The following is a 27,483-nucleotide window of genomic DNA, read 5'->3' on the forward strand; positions in this document are numbered from 1 at the left end:
GCTATATAGGGCGCACAGGAAAAAATGTAATTGCTTATTTCGGTTATTTTCGGATTATAGATACACATACATTCACAGACGCATATACATACATAAGGGTGGACCGCAAGCGTTTCTCCAAATTGTTGTCCTGAAGTTAACACTTGGTGAGGTGGATTCAGTGAGTAAAATTTTATTTTTTATGGTTTTTACATATTTTTTTTGGCAAAATATCGTTTGAATTGTATTTAAATTTTACAAATAATATTTTCTTCCCGATCTTATTTGCAAGACTCAAAATTTCTAGTTAAAATGTATTTTAAGTCGTAAAACAATAAACTTTATAGTATATAGTAATACAAAGAAAGCATGACCAATAAATTCAATTTTTAACATACGATCCGGAAGAAAATGGGTTTCGAAAAATTCGAAACCCATTTTTTGAGTTTTTATAGAAAAAATCGAATTTTGGTCAGAAATATGATTGATCACAGATCGAGCCCTTTTTCTTGATTAAACGCATATTGGCCAAGTTATTAGTGTATTTGGAAATTTTGAATTTTTATATAAAAAATCGATTTTTGGTCAAAAATATGAGTGATCACAGAACGAGCTCCTTTTCTTGATTAAACGCTTATTGGCCAAGTTATTAGCGAATTTAGATATTTCGAGTTTTTATATAAAAAATCGAATTTTGGTCAGAAATATGATTGATCACAGATCGAGCTCCTTTTCTTGATTAAACGCTTATTGGCCAAGTTATTAGAGAATTTAGATTTTTTGTAGAAAAAATCGAATTTTGGTCTGAAAAAAATGAGTGATCACATATCGGGCTCCTTTTCTTGATTAAACGCTTATTGGCCAAGTTATTAGCGAATTTAAATATTTTGAGTTTTTATATAAAAAATCGATTTTTGGTCCGAAAAATGAGTGATCACAGATCGGATTCCTTTTCTTAATTAAACGCTTATTGACCAAGTTATTAGCGAATTTAGATATTTTTAGTTTTTATATACAAAAATCGATTTTTCGTCTGAAAAATGAGTGATCACAGATCAAGCTCCTGTTCTTGATTAAACGCTTATTGTCCAAGTTATTAGCGAATTTAGATATTTTTAGTTTTTATATACAAAAATCGATTTTTCGTCTGAAAAATGAGTGATCACAGATCAAGCTCCTGTTCTTGATTAAACGCTTATTGGCCAAGTTATTAGCGAATTTAGATATTTTGAGTTTTTATATAAAAATTCGATTTTTGGTCTGAAAAATGAGTGATCACAGATCGAGCTCCTTTTCTTGATTAATCGCTTATTGGCCAAGTTATTAGCGAATTTAGATATTTTGAGTTTTTATATAAAAAAAATCGATTTTTGGTCTGAAAAATGAGTGATCTTGATTTAACGCTTATTGGCCAAGTTATTAGTTATATTTTGAGTTTTTATATAAAAAATCGATGTTAAGAAATATGAGTGATTACAGATAGAGCTCCTTTTCGTGATTAAACGCTTATTGGCCAAGTTATTAGCGAATTTAGATATTTTGAGTTTTTATATAAAAAATCGATTTTTGTTAAGAAATATGAGTGATCACAGATCGAGCTCCTTTTCTTGATTAAACGCTTATTGAACAAGTTATTAGCGAATTTAGATATTTTGAGTTTTTATATAAAAATCGATTTTTGTTAAGAAATATGAGTGATCACAGATCGAGCTCTTTTTCTTGATTAAACAATTATTGGCCAAGTTATTAGCGAATTTAGATATTTCGAGTTTTTATATAAAAAATCGAATTTTGGTCAGAAATATAATTGATCACAGATCGAGCCCTTTTTCTTGATTAAACGCTTATTGGCCAAGTTATTAGAGTATTTGGAAATTTTGAATTTTTATATAAAAAATCGATTTTTGGTCAAAAATATGAGTGATCACAGATCGAGCTCCTTTTCTTGATTAAACGCTTATTGAACAAGTTATTAGCGAATTTAGATATTTTGAGTTTTTATATAAAAATCGATTTTTGTTAAGAAATATGAGTGATCACAGATCGAGCTCTTTTTCTTGATTAAACAATTATTGGCCAAGTTATAAGCGAATTTAGATATTTCGAGTTTTTATATAAAAAATCGAATTTTGGTCAGAAATATGATTGATCACAGATCGAGCCCTTTTTCTTGATTAAACGCTTATTGGCCAAGTTATTAGAGTATTTGGAAATTTTGAATTTTTATATAAAAAATCGATTTTTGGTCAAAAATATGAGTGATCACAGAACGAGCTCCTTTTCTTGATTAAACGCTTATTGGCCAAGTTATTAGCGAATTTAGATATTTTGAATTTTTTATATAAAAAATCGAATTTTGGTCAGAAATATGATTGAGCACAGATCGAGAACCTTTTCTTGATTAAACGATTATTGGCCAAGTTATTAGCGAATTTAGATATTTTGAGTTTTTATATAAAAAATCTATTTTTGTTAAGAAATATGTGTGATCACAGATCGAGCTCCTTTTCTTGATTAAACGCGTATTGGCCAGGTTATTATCGATTTAAGCTATTGTGAGTTTTTATATAAGTAATCGAATTTTGCTCTTAAATAAGATTGATCACAGACCGATGTATTTTGCAGATGTATATAAGAAGTGGGAGTATTAATGGACGGGCACAATTTTTATTTATGTAAGAACTTTTGCGGAAAGTATTAAAAAAATTAGTTAAATCGGTCCAGGTATCCTGCAATTTTAGATATATCGAAAAAAAATTGGCATCGATTTGCCAAATCGATGTAGCCGTTTTCAGATTTTAGATAAATCGAAAAAAGTGGGCGTAAAAGTGGGTGGGGTCAATTTTTCCTACCGTAAAAACCTAAGTTGGGCTATGACCAACATTAAAAAAAATTGTCTATATCGGTCCGGCCGTTCTCTACTGATGCCAACGAACGACATTTGATTTTTATATATATAGACATGAGTATAAATAATTTTTGATCATTTATAGACAACTCCATCTCTATTTTATTTTGATATAAGGACTTGTCTATACTTGACAAATATTTATCATAAAAATTAATGACGTTTGTTGTCAAGACAAAGTTGTCTGAGCAAAAGCACAAACAATTTTGTCATAAAGAAGCAATAATACTAATAAATGGAGACTATACCTAATAGTTTTTTATCTTGACAACCATTTTGAATTTTATCATTATAAAAATTTATCAGGTATAGACAGGGGGTAAACGATCAGTAAGTCCTCATATGAAAATATGAGGATTACAATTACAGACAACATTGACCGATTGGTATATTCAAGGTGAATTTTAGTAATAATTCTTGTTTATTATAAATATTAGTACACAAGAATAGTACGCTCACTATGGTGGTGCAAATATAATAGAATGTTAACTGGCAGGAACAACATGTAAAAAAAAGCCACGATTTCATGCACAAAGAATTGTTTATTGTTTTAATAAAAATGGGTTTAAAAAATAATACAACACATCACAAGATAACAACCATCATAGATAGATACCAAAGCCACGCGTCACAAAAACTTTGAACGCCACTCGCCTCAGTATTCAGAGGAGTATTCAGCAATAAGCACAGGTAGTCATGACGATCTGTAATATTAAAAAAGAAATAACATCAACTGACAAAAAAAAAACGGAAATCAAAAGGTACTGAAAACATCACAATAAATAGTTTCACAACCTTTTCAAGAAACATTAATGTTGTGGATACATCCAGTCGGAGCAAAAAACAAATAAAATAATATCACTCACTACACGCGCCAAACAAGTGCTGGATGGTTAAAAATATCTTTATTTTTTTCCTTCAATATTTCACCTGTTGTTGGATAACCTCAAAAAGACAAAAAAAAAAAACATAAAAGCAACATGGAGCATTATTGCAAAATTCTTTACGAATGTTGAGTGTAACCAATCATTGTGAGTTGGTTCTTTTGTCCGTACATTGCCGGCTTAATAAAGATTTTTTTGTGTTTTTTTTATTCTTGACAATTTTTGAGGAGATGGCTTTGGAAAAACACATCAAAGAAAATCTGAACGTAACCTTGCCTGCAACTGTAATATTTTTTTTTCAAATACACATAGCATCTAAGTGTACATTTATTATTATCTATATAAAGTTACAGGTAACCTTTTATTTATTTGAATAACATATTTTTTTAACGGAAAATTAAAAACGAATTTGATATTGTTAAAATAATATAATGCTTCAAAAATAATTGCTATTAAAACAAACAGCCAAAACGTAGAACACTTCAAACCAACCATTTCCTGTTTCAATTTCTAATATTTCTAATTAAAAGGTTGAACTGGATCCGCACCTGCTATTATAGCTATTATATAGATGGTGAAAAGTTGAAACTAACCATATCTAACTAGTTGTAGATATGTAACATAAGACTGGCATGATAAAAAATATTGTTACATTTTTGATAGAGTAAAAGTAATTCAATAATAAGTCGGTAAAAATTGACAAAGTTCTAAAATTTATCGAAAATTCTTCAACATCTTAAAGTTTTAACAGTTGTTGGCTAACAATTACAAATAGATGAGAAAAATAAAACGCAAACCACAGATATTTTCCATCAGATAAGCTTGATACTTTTAGAAAATATTATAATGTCTGATGAAATTCAAATAACTAATGAAAAGACTGGTAAGTCTGACATGGAGTGTATTTATAAGATCTAAATTTGTATCTTGACGTTGAATATAATGGAAATATTGGTCTCCGTAATATAGAACCATATTTTTGTTAATGAAGAGAAAGTCTAGGAAACATTATATAGAAAATATATGGGGTTATTGGGAATTTCTGCATCAATAATAATCCTATTCCACTTTTCTATGACTATTATTAAAACCATGGTAACATGGCAACTTAATAGTGGTTCTGGTAAAGTTTTCACAAATTAATAAGAAATTGAGAAGGAATGGAACTCTCTAACACTACCCAGCAGTTCGATAAGGACTCAGTACACCCGTAAAATACACTAATTTTCACTATTGTCTAAACACCTGTTTGACTCTAACTTGTATGTATTGGATAATTCGGCAAGAATATACTCGTTGTAATGCAGAGTGGAGACAGTTGCTACTTAAGCATTCCCAGGTATTGCATGGCGGAGGCAGTCGTCACTTTACTGGTCCTAAGAAATCAAGAGATAGGGAAATTTGACACTTGTTTTTTTGTATTGTACTTCAGAAAGCAGTTATTTACCTGTCATATTAAATCGAATGCAGACTAAATTGCCCATTTGCAATCGACAAAATGTAGCTACTGTCTCCAAAGACTTCCTCCTAGGACAAGCCTACTAATTCTGTGGCTATTGGTAGATTAGATTGCTAGATTAGTTTCGGACTGCCACCACGAATTGTGGGGTCTAAAAACCCCTACACACACATAACTACCATTTTTGTCAACATAAATATTTACCTTTAAATGTTTTTATTATGATTTTCTAAAAAAAACTAAATTTTTACTTGAAAAATTAAATTCATATTTCATATGTTTTAGACCCCACATATGCCGAAGTGGGTATTTTTATATCCAATCCACAATATCGTACTTGTAGCTTAGGAAAGTGGGTGTAATCACTTGGTTATTTTGTTTACTGATAGAGGACATCTAAGACTACTAGACACAAGGAGGGCTTGGGGGACTTCCACTCCCTCCGTTTTCTAGAGCCGTTTATTTTAAAATTTTGTGATTTTGCAAAATTGCTCAATTTTAGCCCACTAGATCAATTGAGTAGACAGAGGCAGAAGAAAATTATATTTTATATAAAATAATAATGACAATAATTTGATGTGTTTATCGTATGACTACTTGATAACGAGTGAACAAATTTAGAAAAATGTATTATAAAATAATTTGAATTTAAAACATAAAATTCAAATGTAAATTGTAAATTATTTAATCGTAATACTAAAGTATATTTAACACCACTGCCCAATTAAATAAAAGAAATTGAATCCTTGGCAAAGATTTCGTAAATAAATCAGCTACTTGTTCTTTTGATGGCTTGTATTCAATTCGAATTATTTTATCTTGCACTAAATTGCGATCGTAATTATATTTAATATCAATGTGTTTAATTCGTTGATGCTCCGTTGGTTCTCCAGCGAATTTAATGCATGACATGTTGTCTTCATAAATAATTATAGGCGATTCGATTTTGACATCCAAATCTAACAAAAGCTTTTTGATATAAACGGCTTCACAACTTGCAACACAAAGTGCAACATATTCGGCTTCGGTCGATGATAGTGTAACAGTTGGTTGCTTTTTAGTTGTTCAGGATACAGTACATCAATAAATTTGAAATAAATTTCCACTGACAGACTTGCGATCTTCTGCATCACATCCCCAGTCAGCATCTGAGTAACCAAGTATAATATTATCTGATTTTGAATCGTATTTGAGTTCGTTTCAAATGTTGCCAGTGATTTTCGCTTGCACAGTTTTGAAATTGGCTAAGATAATTAACTGAAAAACTTAAATCAGTCATTGTTAATAATAGATGACATATAATATCCAGCTTTTCCAATTTCGCCCCTGAAGCAACCAACTGTCTCACCAAACCATCAAACTTTCGGAAATGTGCTTCCAAATCTTCCGTTTCGCCACATTTCATTGTAAGTAGCTTTTTCCGCAAAAACAATTGACTTGAGACACTTTTGTTAGCAAATACTTTAACAAGGCAGTTTAAAACGGCAAACGCTGTTGTACTGTCCTTCACGTATTCCAAATATGCATCAGCGATACGGCGTATTATTATTGACTTAGCCTTTTTGTCATTCTGACGAAGATCCGCAATTTTCACTGCATCAGACTCATTAGAAACAATATTCTCCACATCTTCTTCAATAAATTTTCGCAAACCATGTTCGTCCAGAACAATTTCCAAGCGAAACTTCCAGTTGTTGAAATTGCGACAATTAAAAAATTTGCAAAAATTGCAAAAATTTCTTCGTTCATGTCTGGGCCCATAACCAATTGAGTAGACAGACGCAGAAGAAAATTATATTTTATATAAAACTTTATTTAAAATAATAATGACAAGAATTCGATGTGATTATTGTATGACTACACGCAGAGAAAAAATATAATTGTGCATGGTTACTGTAACCATTTAAATAGTGTTACAAGATTTTTAAAAATATTACATGATTGTGGTAACCATAATATGGTTAATTTACGATTCACATGATTGTATCAACCATATATATATATGTTTGTGGCAACCATATTTATGATGAATAATTTTATCATAATATGTTGTTCTCAGATTATGATAAGCCTTAAGCCGAGAGCACCATAATATGATAAGTCCTTCATCATATGAATGGTTGTCACAAACATATATTTGTTTACTGTAACCATATATATGGTTGATACAATCATGTGAATCGTAAATTACCCATATTATGGTTACCACAATCATGTAAATGGTTACTGTGACTATAATATAGTTAAACAACTTGTAACAATATTGAAATGGTTACAGTAACCATGCCCAACTATATTTATTCTCTGCGTGTACTTGAGTTATCAAATTTAGAAAAATGTATTATAGAATTAAGTATTTGAATTTAAAACATAAAATCCAAAGGTAAATTGTAAATTAATTAATTGTAATACTAAAGTATATTTAACAACATCCCCACCAAGGTATCTTTTAAGTAGTTCTATTCTTACTTTATATATTCCATAAAAAAGATTTTTCATATCCCTCTCTTAGGATTTTTTTAAAATTGCTCTATTTTTGGGTATTAATAATTTGGGGTTAATCAAGTGATCTTAGGGGACTACACAAATCTTTTAAAAGTTTGATATCAAAAGTTTGATACGCAAAAAACAGTTTATTACCATGTTAGACAAAGATGTCCAACGATGTTTAACATCATATATAAGGCGAAATCCATGTTTTTTTTTGCAACAAACGTAAGTTTACAATATTTTGTGTTTATCATTAGATTTATTAAATATTTTGCAACACTTACATTTCTTACTATTTCAACGTAATCATTATAAATGTAATCCTCAATATCACTTACGACGACCGTTTCAAAATCACATTCGCCATCACTTTCAACACCACTTTAATCTATGAAATTTTGATTATCTAATATTTTGATTATTAACTGCGATTCTGTTAATTTTTCGCCAGCATATCCTTTTTTTGCTAAATAACAAACACCTATTTTATTTATTATATTCTTTAGTTATTTGTCGAATTTCAGAAACAATAAAATTTTTGTAATTCATTAATTTTAAGAAGCTATGAATTATGAAAAATTTTAAACAATTTAATAAATGTAAATATATGTATACTTATGTACATTTATTCATTTTATTCGATTATTCTACATAAAATTGTTCGAATTATTCCTTGTTCAAAAATTATCATTTTTAAATTGTTCGAATAATTATTCGTAAGAAATTATTCGATTAATCGAACGATCAAGAACCCACGATTTCGACGTTCTTGCAATTTAGACAGGACTTTTTTATCATATTTTGAATTGAAATCGGTATACATTTTAACAACATTATTCCCACGCAAAATACTCAACTTTCAAACCTTTTTGTCATTATTATTTATACAAATTACACTTCAAACATTTTTATTTTATAAAATTTAGAATTTTGTTTAAAAAACAGTACTTTAAGGACCCATTTTATTTCATAAATGGAAACGTCTTGAAACGTAAGACATTAGTTTTGAAGTGTTTTGAATTGTTTCCATACAAATTATTTCAAACTAATAAAATAGAGAATCTTATTAGTTCTGTACCTAAATGATGTGCGGCAGATTTTTCCAATATCTTTTGACCGATACTGGCACATTATAGAGACGAAAATTAATATTATAGAAATTACAAACGGTTGGTTGGTTCTTTTAAACGAAAGTTGTAAACGGTGATTATTTTAAGCGAACTCCACTGTAAACATACATACTTTCTAACAACGCCAATGAGAATATTCAAGAAGAACTTATGTTAGTTGTGCATTTTTAAATCAATTGCTATGATTCGGTCATGAAAATCCAGAAATCGGCAATATATACGTACATACATATGTATATAGAAATCGGAAAAAGAAGTTCAAACTTGAAATAAAATTCTAAATAAATACCAATCTTGAAATGAAGAGGCATTTTACAAAATAAACAAAACAAAGTCAAACGCAATAACAGAAGGCTAATAATTAATATACAAGAAATGCCAAACAGGTGTATAGAAAGTTACGTGAAGTAATCATTCACAATAGTAATAATAAAGAGATAGAGAGAGAAAATAATGAGAATTTGGCCACGCCTTGAGTGTGTGAAAGAGCAGCATCATTAATAATGTATGCGAGAGAGTGATAGCATAAAGATGATACAAATACACCAGCTATATGGCATTGTCAAGCAACCTGCTGTTCTCAATTCATACAAAACAGCGGCACATCAGTGATAAAACATGAGATAAACTGTTGAGGACACAACAACAAAGCTGCACAGACAGACAGACACATCCCCACCCCCATTTGAAAGGCCATCTTGTGAAAAATCAATGGAGTCGAGTTGGTTGAATTTTAGTTTCTGAATAATTTTGTCTTTGTTACTCTCATTTGACACTGGCTGCATTTGCCTTTGAGTGTGTGTATTAAGCGACAAAGATTAGTTTGCTTTTTTTCTGAGCTTTGTTGGTTTTGTAGACAGAGTAAAAGAATTAAAACGCAATAGTATAGAGTTTATCCAAAAGCCATAAAAAATTATTTTCGCGTATTTCCGATTATCATGAAACTGAGACTGAAAAAATGGGGTGGGTTTGTTGTCTGCGATGCGTTGTGAAACAATGCGAAGACGACTACAACGATAACGAGAGTGGGCGCTTTGTGGGCAAAAGTATCTATCTGTCTATCTTGTATAATTCGCAATACAATTGAATTTATTTTGCGTTTGCCTGTTTTGTAAACTATTGAGGCACATCAACGTTTCGATACTTTTTTTGACTGCTTCATTGTCAAATGCGAATCGTCTGCACTGCGAGTATAACGCGCGGTTTAACAACACAACAAAACACGCAACAAAATTCCAAATAGAAAAAAATTCACTAAACCGGAAGTGCCAAATATGTACTAAAACTATAGTCCCTAGGGCAAAAAAAAATGTTTAATAAAAAACAAAAGAAATAAAAGAATGTACAATCAAATATGTATACGAAAAATCGATAAATGGATAAATATTTAAATGTATACATATTTATAATTGTATTCACAATTACACTTGTTTAATAAATAACAATAAATACATAGTTATTTAAAATAATCTCAAATGCTTTCGAGTGCATATGCAACAGTGAAATAAATAAATAAATAAATATGAAATAGATTCTCAATTCAAAAATAGAAACAAAAAAACTAATAAAATATAAATAATATAAAATTTGTTTATTCATTAAATCTATCATCGCCTTCTTACAGAATGAGGGTGTGCGGATATTCACACCAAAATCGCAACTTGAGTTAAAAGTGTTCAACCAAACGAAAATACATAACAATAATAAACAACTTTGTTCTGGTAACGGGAATAATAAGTCGACCAACCTTTATCTAAAAGACTCTCTTCTTCCTCACCATCATCATCATCATCTCTCTAATGAGTCTCTTTATGGCCATTCAATTGGTGTTTGTGCCATAAAACCAGAACATTTCATTTAATTAATTCTTTTCCGACTACTTTTACAACTATTGCTTCATTCTTTTTATGGATTTTTTCCAATATGGCTTAAATGGTCATCTGTGCAGAGGTAAGTTTGAATGACCTTATGGTCACTTTGATTTTATTGGTACAAACATGCATACATACCTACAATCTTATATTTGTACATACTTACATGAATAGACTAGTTTTTAAATTTTATGTTAATCGAATATTTAGATTTTGAATAGTAAACTTGGTACTTATAGTGTGGAGAAAAACGTTAAATGCCTATACATATACTATACAATATTTTTACTATTGGAGGGGTGTTGATGATACCAGGAATTAAATAACGTATATTTTTATATTTTTGAAAAAAAAATATTATTTTATGAAAACTTTTTCAGCAATTAATTCAAAAATCTTCGATAGATAAATATAAATTTTAATATTTTGTGTAATTTTAAATCGACCCCGTCGGTGAGTGTTTTGTACATATTACATTTCCAAACGGCTTTAAGAATATATAAAGCTATGTACAGTTTGAACAAAGATTTGACAAAACACGTATAAAATCCGTCTATTCTGAACTTTATGATAATGACAAAATTATATCAAAAACATTTTTAACAATTTATACATTTTAAAATTTTGTTTAATTTATTTAATTTTGAAAAAATTAATACATTATACATAATATTTTTTACTGCAATTATTAGTTTTGGATTTCATTTTAAACCAATCTAAAAATTACTAAAAAAAAAGTGAAATATGTACATATTAATAAATATGACTTAGTGCCGTATTAAAAATTTATATAAACATTTGACCTGAAACCAAAATGAGATATTTACATTTAAGACAGTTAAAATACAGTCAGAGACCAAAGTTTAAATACGCCTCAAATATTGATTGTTTAAAGAAAAGTAAACGTTTAAGGAAAACTTAAAGTAAACAGTTTTATTTAATTTCATAAATAACAAAAAATAGACACCATTACAAACATAACGGTAGTTCGTGAACCATTGATGATATCTTAAATAAATTTTACAAAGTCAGAGCTGAGGTGGTTCTTTTGAATTTGCGTTCCCTCAAAGTTTCTCATCTCTGGTCTATAAAGTTAAAAAAATCACCAAAAGTTAATTTATCTTCGGACGTAATTTATTTTATTCGTTATTTATACATATGTTTATATTTGGTTAGATTTCAATTTTAAAGTTTCGTAAAAATACAAAATTTAAAAATTTCAATCGATTTTTAACATGGGGATTGAAATTTCACGGTGTAGTGATTCTTAGTGAAATAAAATTCGTGAAATTTCACTAATGTATACATATATAAATTTAAATTCTCATACAAAATTATAAAATAAGTAATTATTTTAAATACCGTTTCCATAGTATTGATAATGGGCAAAAATGGGTATATAAGATTCGGTACAGACTAATATAGCTTTTTTGTATAGAATATTCGAAAGTTCTTTAAAGATATTGGATGTCAATTTTAACAACAACTTTGTATTGCTTTTTATAGAACTTTTTCTTGGAAAATATTTGCGGTGAACGGATAAAATGTTTTGAATGAAAGTATATGAAAAACTTTGTTCGGCCTAAACACTATACATATTTTGTCCCCGATAACATTTAAATACATGAATCTAGAAAGATTAAATTTACCACTGATATTTTCTAGTAATATAAAATTAACCAAATCTGGCTAACCAGATGTTTTTATGCAAAATACTCATACATATATTATTGAGTCGGTCTTACAAGACTTCAAATACAACGTTTCATCATGATATGAACTGTACTATCCAAGATCAGGAACTTGTCTACCATTACCGCTATGCTGTCGTTACTCCTAAATCACCATTTCAGCTCAACTACCGTTACCGCCAACATGAAATACCGTTACCGTTACCGATATTTTATTTCATTTATAATGAAATTACAGTTGTTACCAGTTATCATTAAAATACCGTTATCGAAACAAGATCAAATACTGTTATCCCTAGGCTAAAGTTATCAAAATAACTGCAATTACCGTTACCTCTAAAATACCGTTACCGAAATAATCCAAATTAGTTTATCGTTTTCGAATCGGTAGCCAGCCTTGCTTAAAAAGCATATGAATTTGAAATAGATGTTAAGTTTGTAATATTATTTGCAAATTTTTAATCAAATCTTGACAATATGTGCAGAATGTATAATGATTTCATTTTGTAGTACTTCAATTGCCGTACCCTGCAAACGACATAAATAGTTGTCGGGAAATTTGATAATTTAAAAATAACTATAAATATGTATATAAATTAGGGGTATTGATATGATAATTCAACGCAGAAACATTGAGTCAAATCGATAACATTTAATAAGTGCCGCGAGCTACTGCGTTTTCATTTTGACCACTAATACATATGACTGAAATTTATTTTTTAAACCTTATGTAATCTGTTTCTAAAGTTTCATCGAACACCGCCATTAACTACATAGTACATATTACGTTACCTTTCTATGAAAAATCAATAAAAACGTTCATTATATCGAGGGACCGTCTATGTGAGCCTGTTTACTGAAATCTGGTAGGTATAAATTTCAAAAAAAAAAAAAATATTTTTGCAATTTTATTTTGTAATTGGTCTATCTTCATAAAAATTAATTTATTTTATATAATTTCCAATTGAAATATTGGGTTTCTTACTAATTTGGACATGCCGATAACGAATCTGACCAAATAGTTTAAATTGACTAAAAAGTTTTCGTTTTATCGTCCTTTTTATGATTATATACATATATATGTAAATACATATTTAAGCCGGAATAAACTGTAACAATTATGACTTTTATAATAAAAATCACAACATAATTGTTATTTTCTGATTTTTATTTTTTTTGTCAAAAATAATTGTTATTTTTTGATTTTTATTTTTCTTGTCAGAAATATTTGTAAGATTTTGATTTTTATTTTTTTTGTACGAAATAATTGTTATTTTTTTGTCAGACATATTTGTCAGACTATGATTTTAATTTTTTTTTGGTAGATATAAAAATTAATTTTTGAGTTTCATTTACATATGTATGTATACAATGTATGTAAATATACATATGTAAATAAAACTAAAAAATGAATTTTTATATCTGCCAAAAAAAATAAAAATCATAGTCTGACAAATATGTCGGACAAAAAAATAACAATTATTTCATACTTTTAATTGTATTTTATTCGACCTTTTTATTTATTTTTAAATTTAATTATTTATTCAGCTTTAGGTCACTTTTATAATAAAAATCAAAGTCTGACAAATATTCTTGTCAAAAAAAATAAAAATCAAAAACTGACAAATATTTCTGAAAAAAAAATAAAAATCAAAAAATAACAATTATTTTTGACAAAAAAAATAAAAATCAAGAATTTAAAAGTCATGTTATTTTATGAAAATATAGTTGAAAACGATTCTAATGGTATGCTTGACTTGACTATCTGATTTTTCTTGTGATGGCTTTGTTCCTTTGAAATTTCAAGAATAATTATTATTTGCGGTCCCTGGGAATAAATACTATAAACCAAGAGAGATTTTTATATATTCCAAATGGAAGCGTAATGGTTAAAATAAATGTTGACCTTCCTATTTGAATTTAAATCAAAGGTAAACTAAATTTTTAATAATAAATTATTTGTAAAAATTAGTAGCCAATTTAATATTCCTAATTAGAATATTCTGAAATTGTTCCATTAAAACTTAGCCAAAATATATGTTATGTATATATTATTGGTCTATAGACAACATGATTGTCAATAATTGCGTTTTTCTCGATATTCGGAAAATTCAAATCCCCGATATGCTTAAAAAGTAGTGTTATATTAGCAAGTTTCTGAAACAAGTCGGAAAATTTATATCTCAAATTTTCTGATTCTATATTGAAAATGAAGAATTACGATTTATATAACCGAATTTGAAAATTTGAAGTTCTGAACCGCTGAAAACTACGAGTGTAACTATTATATTATTAACAATTAAAAAACGTTGGACAAACTTAAATAAAAAAAATAATAAAAAATAAGTCAATAGTCAATGAAGACTTTATTCGAAAAACAATAAATTTATTCATTAAAAAGTTATTTTGGAAATACAAAATTAATATTTTAGTAAGAATTAGTTTTTATGTGCTAAATTCCCAATTCAATTATTGATAAATTCATTGAAATGTATTGTTGTTTATAATTTAGAACTAAAAATTCTCATGGAATTTCCGGTATAGAAAATATTCGTTTTATTATTTTCCGGGAATGAGAAATTAGGAACCCTAATTGAATGACAAAAACTTTGAGATACAGATTGAAAACATTTAAGTCACAATTATTGGGTTAATAAAATTCCCCGGATTCCCGTGATTGAAAATAAATATTTATATTGAATTATTTATAATAAATTCAATATAATTATGATTTTATTCTTTTATTATGATTTAATTCTTTAACTTTTTTGTTTATTTATATATTTATTTAAGTATAAGACACATTTCGTCCCCTTAATAAAACAATAGTGTATAATTTTTTTGCCATGTCGAAATAATTTTTGTGTTACTAAACATCAGGAACAAAAGTAATATTTCAATTGATCTTTTGACCCACTTTGTGGAAGTAGAATTTCTCCAAATTTTGACCACATATAAAATCAGTTATGTAGATTCTTATTATGCATTCTATTCTATATATGCTTATACACTATTGTTTTATTGAGGGGATGATTTAATATAAAATATTATCAGTTTATCAGATATTTCATTACTCTTTTTTTTATACAATTTCAGATCAAACTCTATAAAAATTAACTGGAATTTTGAATCCTATTGAACAATGTGTATACCAAATCAGCTGTGATAATTATTTATACGAATCAGTTCTGGAAAACTAATTTAGTATACACACACATTTCTTTAACTCAAAGGCACTGACTAAAGCTGCAAACTGTCGACATTATCGATTAGAAATTTTTCGGCAAACATGCTGAACAATCTGGGGGCCAATGTTTTGGGTAAGTGTGCTCAGATCTAGGAATTCCCACACATGTTTACTGTTTCATTTTTGAACTCAACAATAACAATTTGAAATGCAAACAGGTTTTAAACAACATACAATTAATTATATGGTTACAGTAAATTAATGTTAATCATTGAATAATATTTTACTTTAATTTTAACTATTTAAATAATTAAACTAATTTCTTAAATATACTTCCGATTTCCAATTATACACTACAGATACACAATAAATACACTCTAAATATAGAAACAACTCTATTATTATGAGTTGAAAATAAAAAAAAAGTAAAAATAAAAGCAATAATAAAGTATTTAATTTATAATAATAATCACAATCAATGCTAAATGAATGAACACATTGACTAAATGACGGTCTGACATGAGTGATAATTATGGACATGGACTACAATGCAGGGAGTAGATAAATAAATGAATGAATGAGAGAACGAACAAATGAGTGAATACGTGAATGAATGAAAGTGAAATGAAATGAAATGTTATTAACAATAAATAAAAACAAATAATGAACAGAATAATTATTACAATATTTTAGCAATAATTAACTTTTCATTAACCATAATTACCAATGAAAATAACAACAACAAATGCCTTATGGTGTTGCACACAAAAATCAAATAAAATTATGACCGAGTTGAAGAATAGATTGATGTTTTTTTACTCGAAACAATTATAAAATACAAATAAAAAAGAAACAAAAACAAGAAATTCATCCAGATGCCCAGATTTAATATTGAAAATCACCTGTATGTTTGTATGTATTTGTGAGCGAATGTGTGTGTATGTTTCGTTGATGATGCTCTGATAGTGATAATTGTTATAATTGCTCTTTTAAATAATTTGTTTATACTCATAATGATAATGATTTATATAATTATTATTAAAGTAATTTACATTGATTATTGTGTACGTACATGAGTATGTACGTATGTATGTTGGTAATATATACAATCAGATAAATAATTATGTGTGCAAGATTGTTTATTTGTAAATTATGTATTCTCACCACATTATTAACATCTCTTTTTTTAAGCACTTTCATTTTTTTATTTTGTTTGCATATTTTTTCTTTCCAATATTGGTCAGGTGAAAAGAGCTGCAATGTAGCTGTTTTTTTTATTATCATTTGCAATATTCTGAATTTACTGCATGAATTATGGATTGTTTGTGTGTAAATGTATCCAATAGATAGATATACAATCATATTTATTTTTTACTTCATTGCAGTTTTATATTATTTATTATCTACATATGTATGTATGTGTGTACTTACTTACTACTGCATTCAGCCAGCCATTTCGTTTTTACTAGTAATTAATTATTTTAATTTAATCGATTATTAATTTATGGCAATTTTTCACACTTGCCAATAGCTCCATGCAGATATACATACAGTTATGTGAAAAATAATAAGGACACCCGAAACCATCAAAATTGTTTCTCACTTTAAAGTATGTAGTTTAACGCTTCAAAAATGGTTATAAGCGGATATTGTCATTTTTTTTCTCTGAATAAAAATAGATGAAAAGTTATTTGAATAAGAGTTATTATTTATGTAATAAAACAATCCCAAATAAAATTTGATTTTAAAGCATTACTTTCGGGCGTCCTTACTAGTTTTCACGTAAATGTATGTATACAGCTGTAAGAATGCATGAAACTACATCTGCCTGAATGAATGCATTTTTATGGATACAGAAAAACACCTACGGAATTTGTTTCGCAATTGAAGAGAATTGCTGACGGTTACATAGAGAATGAGGATCATAAATATTCTTTTGGTGCAAATTTAATATTATTCACTTTCGAAATTCATAAAACGAAATAATTCAATAGAATATCAATAAATATTGGAGTTTAAATATATCGCTCATTTGCTGCAACAACGTCATAACTCAAAATCCGGGTGTTTTGTACTGAGTAATATAAAATATGCGCCGTTCTTTAGTCTTTCATATAGTTTTATCAGTTTTAAAAAAGTCAATTATTTTTTGTATGAGAGTGTTTTTTTGTTGTAAACGCCAAATGAAAATTCATGTTTTCTCGTATATATGACAAGTAAAAATTTGGTTTAAATACAGATTATAAAGATATTAATATCTACTATTTAAATCAGGTTTTATTTCTGAAATCGCATGATTTGTTGAAAATTTATTTAAGAAATAGTAAAATGTCATAAAACATTCAAAGCCGTTTTTCTCGAAACAACTTTTTTTTGAATTATGACTTTGTTGCAGCAAATGAGCGATATGTAGATGTTAAATGATTAAAAATTAAAATAAAATAAGGCATTTAAATAAAAAATAAATAAATTTCAAAATTTCAAAACTTTGTTTGCAATGACCACAATTTCTACAAATATTATTCTCAATAAAATCTATAGTTAGCTAAAAATAAAGACTTTCTCTCAGTTTTGAGCAGAAATTGATCCTTGCATACTTCTTTCTTATTTATGTATATTTCGAAAGTAAATTGGTAATTTTCTTACATAAACAGACCAGAAGGCCATATATTTTATGTAATAGGCCTCCATAAATTAATAACTAAATGCAATTTAAAGCAAATCTTCCAATTTCAAATAAATTCTGAAAATTTAATCGGCAACAAATCGTTTTAAATTGTAAACAATTTAAAAATAAGATTTAAAACAGATTTATGTTTTTAAAAAAGTACGTTAGGCGAGTAAAGCAAAAAATACAGTCAGTTTAATGAAATTATAAGCAAAAAAAATCTAATTATTTGTCGCCATGACGTTTTTATTAACAATATAAATTTAAAAAGACTTTGAAGTTTCATGGAATATCAAATTTTGAATAGATATTCATATTAATTGTATTATTCCCGTACTACATAAACTTCTACGTGTAATAAAAATATATATTTTATTTTATACCTTTCTAAATACTATATATCGGACTTGATCAACAAGAGGGTATTAACTCAAAATTTTAGAATTTTCTGTAGATGATAATAACTGTTTTAAGAGAATTTGAAAATCTGAATACATCATAGTATGTGAATTCAATTTAAAAATATAATTACATTGTTTTTCTTTTAAATTTTTCCAGTTATTGCAAAAAAAATCAATAATTTCTCTGAAAAAATGTGAACAATTTTATTATAAAAAGAGCCACATTTCGAAATAAAATCATAAAGTAAAACCAATTTTATCAACAAAACAGTATCAACTCAAAATACAACCAAATATAAATAAAACAATATGATTATTTTTAACTAGAATAAAGGCTCAACTCAAAATAATACCCTTTTTATGAAAATATACGATGCAACTTAACTATTTCAACTTTTGTATTAACTTAAAATAATACCTTTTTGTTGTATAAAAGTAGTCACACATTATCACGAAAATGGTCTGAAATGTTGTTTTCGAGATGAAAGAGTAATCGGAATAAGTTGAAATTTTTACTGTAGATAGATACTGATGATGTTAGTTGATTTCTTGAAAAAAGTTGTTGTACGTGCGTAAGCATTGAGGATTTCAAAAAAATTCGTCCGAAAAAGTTATAGTATTTTCAAAAGTACAAAGGGACAACATCGACTGACTTGAAATGCTTATAACGTTTTTATTTTTTTTCTTGCTGGGACTATATGTTAAGATTATTGAGAACTACCGGACGTAAAAAATTTTCCAACATGGTCATCTGAGAGAGTGTAATTGTCGCTGATGCACTGTTCTAGTATTTTGGGTACCCCAATTTCGGCAGTTATGTTTATTAACAAATGAAAATGTGCATCATCGCTCATAATGAGATTGTTTAAAAATTTGATAGTCCGTTCTTGGGACTCGACTGCCACTCGACCAGGGACCGAAAATAATAATTATTCTTGAAATTTCAAAGGAAAAAAGCCATCACAAGAAAATATCGGAGAGTCATGCCAAGCATACCATTTGGATCGTCTTCAACTATATTTTCATAAAATAACATGATTTTTAAATTCCTGATTTTTATTTTTTTTGTCAGAAATATTTGTCAGACTTTGATTTTTATTTCTTTTGTCAGAAATAATTGTTATTTTTTTGTCAGACATATTTGTCAGACTATGATTTTTATTATTTTGGCAGATATAAGAATTAATTTTTGAGTTTTATTTACATATACATATGTATGTATGTAAATAATATGTTAATAAAACTCAAAATTAATTCTTATATCTGCCAAAATAATAAAAATCAAAGTCTGACAAATATTCTTGAAAAAAAAAAATAAAAATCAAAAAATAACAATTATTTCTGACAAAAAAAATAAAGATCAGAAAATAACAATTATGTTTTGATTTTTATTATAAATGTCATAATTGTATAGCAGAATCGAATTCTACGGAAAATTCTAAGAAATTTTCCCCAAGAAACCATAGGTCTACAATCAAATTCTGTCTTGCGCATTTTGTCTTTTATCCAATCTACATATACATATTTTTTTTATTGGATAAAATACGAAATGTGCATGATAGGATTTGATTTTAGACCTATGGTTTCTTGAGGAAACTTTCTTAGAATTTTCCGTAGATTGCATTTCTGTTATACGATTTTTTTACTTTTTGATCGTCCATACAAATCGACTCGGCCTAATATACATACATTGAAAAAATAGTAATGGTTTTTCTTTTTTTTTATTTAAATCACATATTGGCTATTGAATGTGACCAAAGAATAGAAACTGCATTTAATCAATACATAATACTGCAGTACAAAACAACAAAAAATAAATAAAACACATTAGGCATTTTCGCGGCTTAGTAGTGGTGAACCACTAAAACCAGAAGTTTAGTTAGAAATTTGAAAAACGTTTGCAAAAGACAAAACCGCAAATAACATATGGACAATAAACATACGTACAGAAGAACTTACATACACATATCCACAAACACTCATTTGAATGTATGGATTTGAAACCTGGTAGTGTTCACCCAACTAACACAAAGCCTAACGTTTGGATAATTATGTTATTTTCTCGTGATTTTTAAATTAAATTTTCTTAATTTGATATCGAAAGTCTTTTTAAATATTAAATTTTATAACAAATATGTTTAACTAATTCTCAAATCATTTGCATACACATTTAATAAAATCAATATTCTATAATTATGTAGTAAGGAAATACAAACCCCAATTCATAAATAGTATTTAAATGTCTTAAAGGTTTATTAAACGAATTTTATATGGAAATTATGTTTTATAAACCTTTCTTTAAATTTAAAAATTGTTTATGAATATGAGGAAACAAATGCATTTAAGAATAGTTTGTTCTTTAAAAACACTGAACACTGAACATTTCAAAAAGTAACAAGTGCGTTCGTTGTGCATTTAACAATTGAGAAAGGTTTGATGTGAATTCATTTTAAATTTGATATCAAACCGGAATGTATGCTGGGACTATCAAACACACACAAACAAATAAAGATACATATACGTTTATGCATGTACATGCAGCGATTAATTAATTAAAATTTGCGTACAAACGCAAATTTATAGCATGCAATTTTAGGCAATTTTCCAAAAACGAAAACTAAAAAGAAAATTCTGAAAAACGAACAAATCGTTAAAATAAAACGCAATGAAAATCCACCTACCATCACCAGACTATACTCATTTGGAGGTGTGCGTACTCGTGTTTGGGTGTGTAAGTGCATGAAAAAACCGTGTGCATGGATGAATTTTATTCAGTCACTATGTAAATATTTCTGACAATACAAAACGCGAGAATGTGTACAGAGAAACACAAAAAAAGGACTCTTGCAGCAGTATCGAAACAAGTGGTATGTTTATTCGCATTTTCAAATTAGAATGACTTTGAATACGAACGAAGATAATAAATTTGAATACAATGATAATAAATGTTGTGCATGGATGTAAGCGCATACGTTTGTAGCTATAAACCGCAATAAATAATAGTACGCATACAATTACAATCCAATTTCAACAAACAAATTTTGTAAATTTACACATACACTTGGTCAAATGAATACATATGTATGTATTTGGAATTTTTACCAACAATATGTATCACACGTAAGGTTTTATTTAATTTCGTTTAATTTTTTGTGTTTTTTTTTGGTATTTTGTTGCCATATTTGGCTGCTGCTTTCAAAAGTAGTGTGTAACAGTGTAACAAAACATTAAATTACAAATGCAATCGTAAAATTAATTTAATTAATCCCTGCGTAAGCATCGCAGACATGATAGGAAAAGTTTTTAAGCCCTAAAATGTTAACTGTAAATAAATAGGTGTATTCCATTAAATTCATTTACTTCCTTTCCATCTGTATCTCTCTTCCTGTCATACATTCAACGCCACCGCTTTATATTTATGTTTGTTGTAATTGTGATAGTAGTAGTAGTAGTAGCAGTAGTGAAATATAAATTATTTGAAATCCTGACGTTGTCCTCGTTTACTGCCAACATTTTCAAGTTAAAAGTCAAAATATATTAGAATTTGTTATATATGTATGTATGTATGTATTTATGTATATATTTTTGGCAAGCAGTGTTTCTGCAATTATTAAGCCTTTTAAAATTGTAAATTGTTTGATAATTGCCAAAACAAAATGGAACAAAAAAAAAAAAAGAACACTAACACAATACTTTGTATATGCAGTCAGTTTGCCTTTTGTTCTTTTAGTTTGAACGGAAACATTGTGGCTGAAAAAGAACGGAGAAAAATATGTAAATACGTTATGGTTTTTGCTGTTGTTGTTTCGGTTGGCAAATTGCTTTTTATAAGCCAACAAATGTAAAAAGGATTAGTGAATTTATTATATTACTGTTATGTAGTCAAAATAAATTTTTATACATTTTTACGAAGACGAAAAAAAAGAAAAACCAAAATAAGAGTGTTATATTCGGCTGTACCGAACCTTGTATACCCTCCATCAAAATGTGTCAATTAAAATATTTTTTCTGATTTTCTGAACCCCATATAAGGTTCCCCATATTATGGACCGATTCTCATAAAAGTTGGTACAGAGATTTAGGTTCATATTCAACTTGTTTATGTCCAATTTCATCAGGATATTAATTATTATAAGGAAATTATGAATGTTCCAGTCATTTGCAGTACCTTGTGTCTAGGGAGATTTGTTACCCGATTTTTGCCATACTTTACAATATAGTTTCAAAATCAATATACCACTCATTTTTTGGATGGTGGGTATAAAAATTTTGGTAGTATTCACAAAATTAGAACACAATAGTGGACTTCTACTATAGATTACTATACACTAATGTGAAGACTCATTTCTTTATATACAAACATGTTAAAAAAGTTTATCCCAAAAACAATTTGAAGTGTGGAATGCGAATTTTATTTGTCCACATTTTTTAACAAAATCCGATCTTTTTCCAAAACATATTTAAAATTTGGGGTACAAAGGCTGATGTCCAATATTTTAATGGAAAAGGATTTCAAATTTATAATTTTCGAGACATTTTAAAAAATAATTTTGTGGCTGAGGTTTTTTTGTTCCAGAATGACCCGGAACAAATGTTCTTCTAAATAACACTAAATTGAGCATCGACAAAATTTGTTTATAATCCTAGTGAACAGTTTTGATTTACATCGCAGTATTTAGAAATATTTGTAAATGATGCAAGTGTAAAAATTACTCCAACGAACCCGTGGTCGTACAAACTACAAAAACTTATGTGTCCAAAAAAACAGCTAACTTATGTGAAAAATATAGAATGAACAGGTAAAAAGTTTTGGATCAAAATATATGTAAGAAAAACTTTATTCGGACTTACCACCACACATATTTTGTTCTCTATAACATGAATCTAGAAAGTTGAAATTTAACTGATACTTAAATTAACGAAATCGGAAATCGAAATGTTTTTATACAAAATGAACTCATTTTATATAAAATTTGCCGCACGAAATTATATTTACTTATACATAAAAATTACATAAATTCAAAAATAGTTGTTATTTCTCCTAGTCCCCATACAACTGCCCTATCTGAAATAGTTAAGCTCTCATAAATATCTTAGTTATATAGATATCCAAATTAATTTCAGCACAAATAAGTTTTATAATGACTCCATAATTACTCACAGCTCCCATATAAGGCCCACTTCCGAAAATCACTTTAACTTGCATAAATCTATTAAAAATATCAGTATTCAATAAAAATTCAACACAAATAAGTTTCATTATGTATATAGAAGACATACTACCTAATTTTAGTATCGGTCCATAATTAGTCATATCTCCCATATAAATTTTAAAAGAAAACTGTTTATAAACTTTTATAATTTATATTCTAGAATATAAATCCGAAATATGTATATGTTTTGTACTTAGACAAGCAGAAGAACCTCTAACAGGAAAAATTACTACAAAATGAACAATTACAAACAAAAAATATAATGTCTGTTAAAAAAACTGAAGGGAATGGAAAAGTAAATAAATAAAAAGCCCGCGTAAAGTTAAATTATCACACCTAACACCACACCTTTAATTTGTTAATCACGATTTCAAAGAGCAACAAACAAAATCATACAAAATAAAATATTTAAACGTGGTGTAAAAGTAAATCATCGATCAGGCAAACACCCAACTGATCCACCACAGCGACAACATCAACAACAACTAGTGAAACTAACGACATCATCTTAAAAAATCAAAACAACCAGACATTCGAATCGTATTCCAGCGAGCTTAATGGATTGGATGTGATAAAAATTTCATTCTCATCGTATCTGTTGAATATTCTATCTTCATTTCACATACTACATACAACTAACTTACAAACACATGTACAGTGAGTGTCACTTAAAATCGTACAACATATTTTTTTTTAAATATTATGAAATTATACAGGCAATAATAGGTGATTATATAAAAAATTAAAAGTCATTTTATTAATTGGAACAAAAAATATGTATTTCAACAAAAAAGTTAACAAAACCTCAATTCGTTAAAAAAAATATTGATGAAAATTAAAGAACATCACAAAATTCATATTTCACTTAAATTCGTACAATTATATTAAATTATAATTAAAACCTAAAAATTAAAAAAAAAATAATCCTAATACTTTGTACGGTATCATTTGCTATTTTTTAGTGCCTTTACGATTTTAAATGAAGCGTTGATGTTCTGGGCACTGACAGTCTTACCCAATTTTTTTATTTGTGGATAAGGGCAATTAAAATTATACAAAATTTTCTGATAGGTAATAGCACACACAATATAAAAATAGCATTTTAAAATATTTCCAAAACATCAACTTTCTAAAACTAATGAATAAAATTTGACTACGATGGTGTACGATTTTAAGTGACATTCACTGTATGTAGGTAGTTTATTTTATATGTGTAACTTACATTCATGCATACATTTGTAGATACGAACGTCATGGTTTACATTAAATGACATTTCTTCATTGCACTTGCAATGTTTTTGCACCAGAATGAACTCTTTCCACTGCATCATCTCTCAACTTCTCATAACACATCTCTTATTTTCTTATAACTGTTGAAATAAAGAAGGTAAGTCGACGACGAAAGAAAAACGCTAATTAACAGTAGCCAAGCTTGGTGTATGTGTAAAAATTAGCACTTGTCTGGTAACTTAAATCGATATAAGTATATATATACAGATATATCCACATACATATATGTATGTGCAATGTTTGCAATGTTTGCTAGTTAGGTATTGTAGCCAGTTGGTAATATTTTAATGATTAGACTGATTTACTGCTCATCACATCTGAATTCGTGCCGAGTAAAACTCTTATGTTTCTGTATGTTTATATGAAGGGAATGAATGGCGTTGATGTTGATGACAATACATACTTAGTGCTAAACAAACTATCGTAGATATTTATCAAAGTGTACATAAAAGTGTTATTGCACTCTAGAAAGATCAATAAGAGGGATATGTATAATTTCACAAAAAACATTCTACGATATTAACATAGATATTACATCTAAATTTTCATGCACAATTTAAATATATTATTATCCTAATATTTTAGTATTTTTAATTTGGTATGTTAAAAAAATTAAGATTACATAAACTTCAAAATGTTTTTAAAAATAATAAAAAAAGAACTAATGCATATAGTCAGGGAAAATGCGCATAACTTGGCTTAAAGATCAGTTTATATATAATTTTTACATTCAGAATCAAAGATTTATTATTTAAATACATATAACTAGACAATAAATCCATATCTTTAAGGGCAGGTCTAATGTACATATTATTAATCTGAAATGAATGTTTCGCCTGTAAGTAGTCGTTAGCAGCAACGCGTAAATGACGTTATAAATGTTGATTTAAAACGTTAAAACGGCGTTAGTTTTGCATGATAAACTTGCTGACAACAACAAAAATGCAACAAGAGCTATGAAAACGGCAACAACTGAAATTGCTAATAAGTAAACAACAAATATAGACGACTGACTGACTATTGCACTGAAATACACAGATGCATGCAAGTACTTAAAACAACAACATTAACAATCTTACTTGATACATTCAGTTAGATTTAATGTCGTCATAACATGTCAAACATTACTCAGTCTGTATGCCATAAACAGTTGAAATCGGATATTTAAAAAGAAAAATTTTGAGTTGAAATTTCAGAGGCATCATTTATATGACTCAATATTCCTTAATTTAGGTATTTGCTGTTCTGTTAGTGTAACAATTAAAATCATTGAAATATGTATATTCAACACTTTTTCTGTTTTGATCATCAAACAAAATGCCGAACTGCCGCTTAAGTTCAGACGTAAATGTGTTTTAACATCAATTTGAGATCTTAAAATACATCATGAACTATACAATGACCATGTTTATGGCGGAGTCATAAACAGTAGTCAATATTCAACAGGTAACAAAACAGCCTGTCGTAAAGATACTAAACTAACAAGTTCAATTTTAAGTATTTTGCTTTAATATTTGTTTTATTAAGAGAGGATATATGTAAGTTAGAGATAATAAGTATCAAAATTGTTATATATTGGCTAATCGATCGTTATAAAAACTTAAGAGATTGCTTACCAAAATTTTTCATTGACATCGTTAAAAACTCCTTTGACTTGAATGTATTATCAGAATTGTAAAACTGTCATTCATAAAAAATTATCAGAAAAACTCGAAATATGCTCCAAACAACTGTTTTATGCGCATAGAGTAGCCGTAAAACCCCAAAAAATATTTTTAATAAACAATTATTACAATAATGTACCTTAATAGCTAAATTTGCATATTACAAAAAAAAGTAAGGAAAACATTGCCATTTTTCATGAAATTAATTGTTTTTTTTAATTATTGCTATGATATAGGATTCAAATATTTATTGCTCTTTTGTTAAATTACTGAATCAGTTTAACCAGTTTATTAACAATGTTATTATTTTTAAAGAATTGTAGAATTACCTAGAAATATCCAAGATCCATTCGTCATATTATTGGCAGTAGCTACTGTTACACATATTCTTATTTTTCTAGAAGTTTTCATAGGAATTTTTACTTATTACAACAATATGAATAAAAAGGCCGCATTCGGGTGCACCGAATCTATATATCCATCACCTACGTATATTTTAAGATAAAGATGAAAAATATTTTTGTTAAAAAAACAAAATTCACAAAAAATATGCCCCAAATAGGTTTTAAAAAACAATGCCATAAATATGATGTAAAAACTAATAAATACAAAAATATGCTATTAATGTCAAAATATGCATTTGCTTGA

The 27,483-nt window shown here is 27.7% G+C and overlaps 2 protein-coding genes across 3 annotated transcripts in view; one reads left to right on the forward strand and one right to left on the reverse strand.

Annotated features, from left to right (window-relative positions):
* Positions 1-27,483, reverse strand: part of Ipk1 (Inositol phosphate kinase 1) — a 239,513-nt gene that overhangs the window by 22,583 nt on the left and 189,447 nt on the right. The gene's annotated exons all lie outside the window — the stretch shown is intronic.
* otp (orthopedia) overlaps positions 9,560-27,483 on the forward strand; it is a 51,520-nt gene continuing 33,596 nt past the window's right edge. The window contains exons 1-2 of one of the 2 annotated variants that reach the window (XM_065510930.1): positions 9,560-10,800; positions 15,509-15,732. In XM_065510930.1, coding sequence (XP_065367002.1) covers positions 15,702-15,732 — 31 coding nt within the window. In that variant the 5' untranslated portion in view covers positions 9,560-10,800; positions 15,509-15,701. The remainder of the gene's footprint in view (positions 10,801-15,508; positions 15,733-27,483) is intronic. The other variant, XM_065510931.1, reaches the window with a different exon arrangement.

The sequence above is a fragment of the Calliphora vicina genome, chromosome 5 (assembly GCF_958450345.1).
Source record: "Calliphora vicina chromosome 5, idCalVici1.1, whole genome shotgun sequence".
In the NCBI taxonomy this organism is placed as follows: Eukaryota; Metazoa; Arthropoda; class Insecta; order Diptera; family Calliphoridae; genus Calliphora; species Calliphora vicina.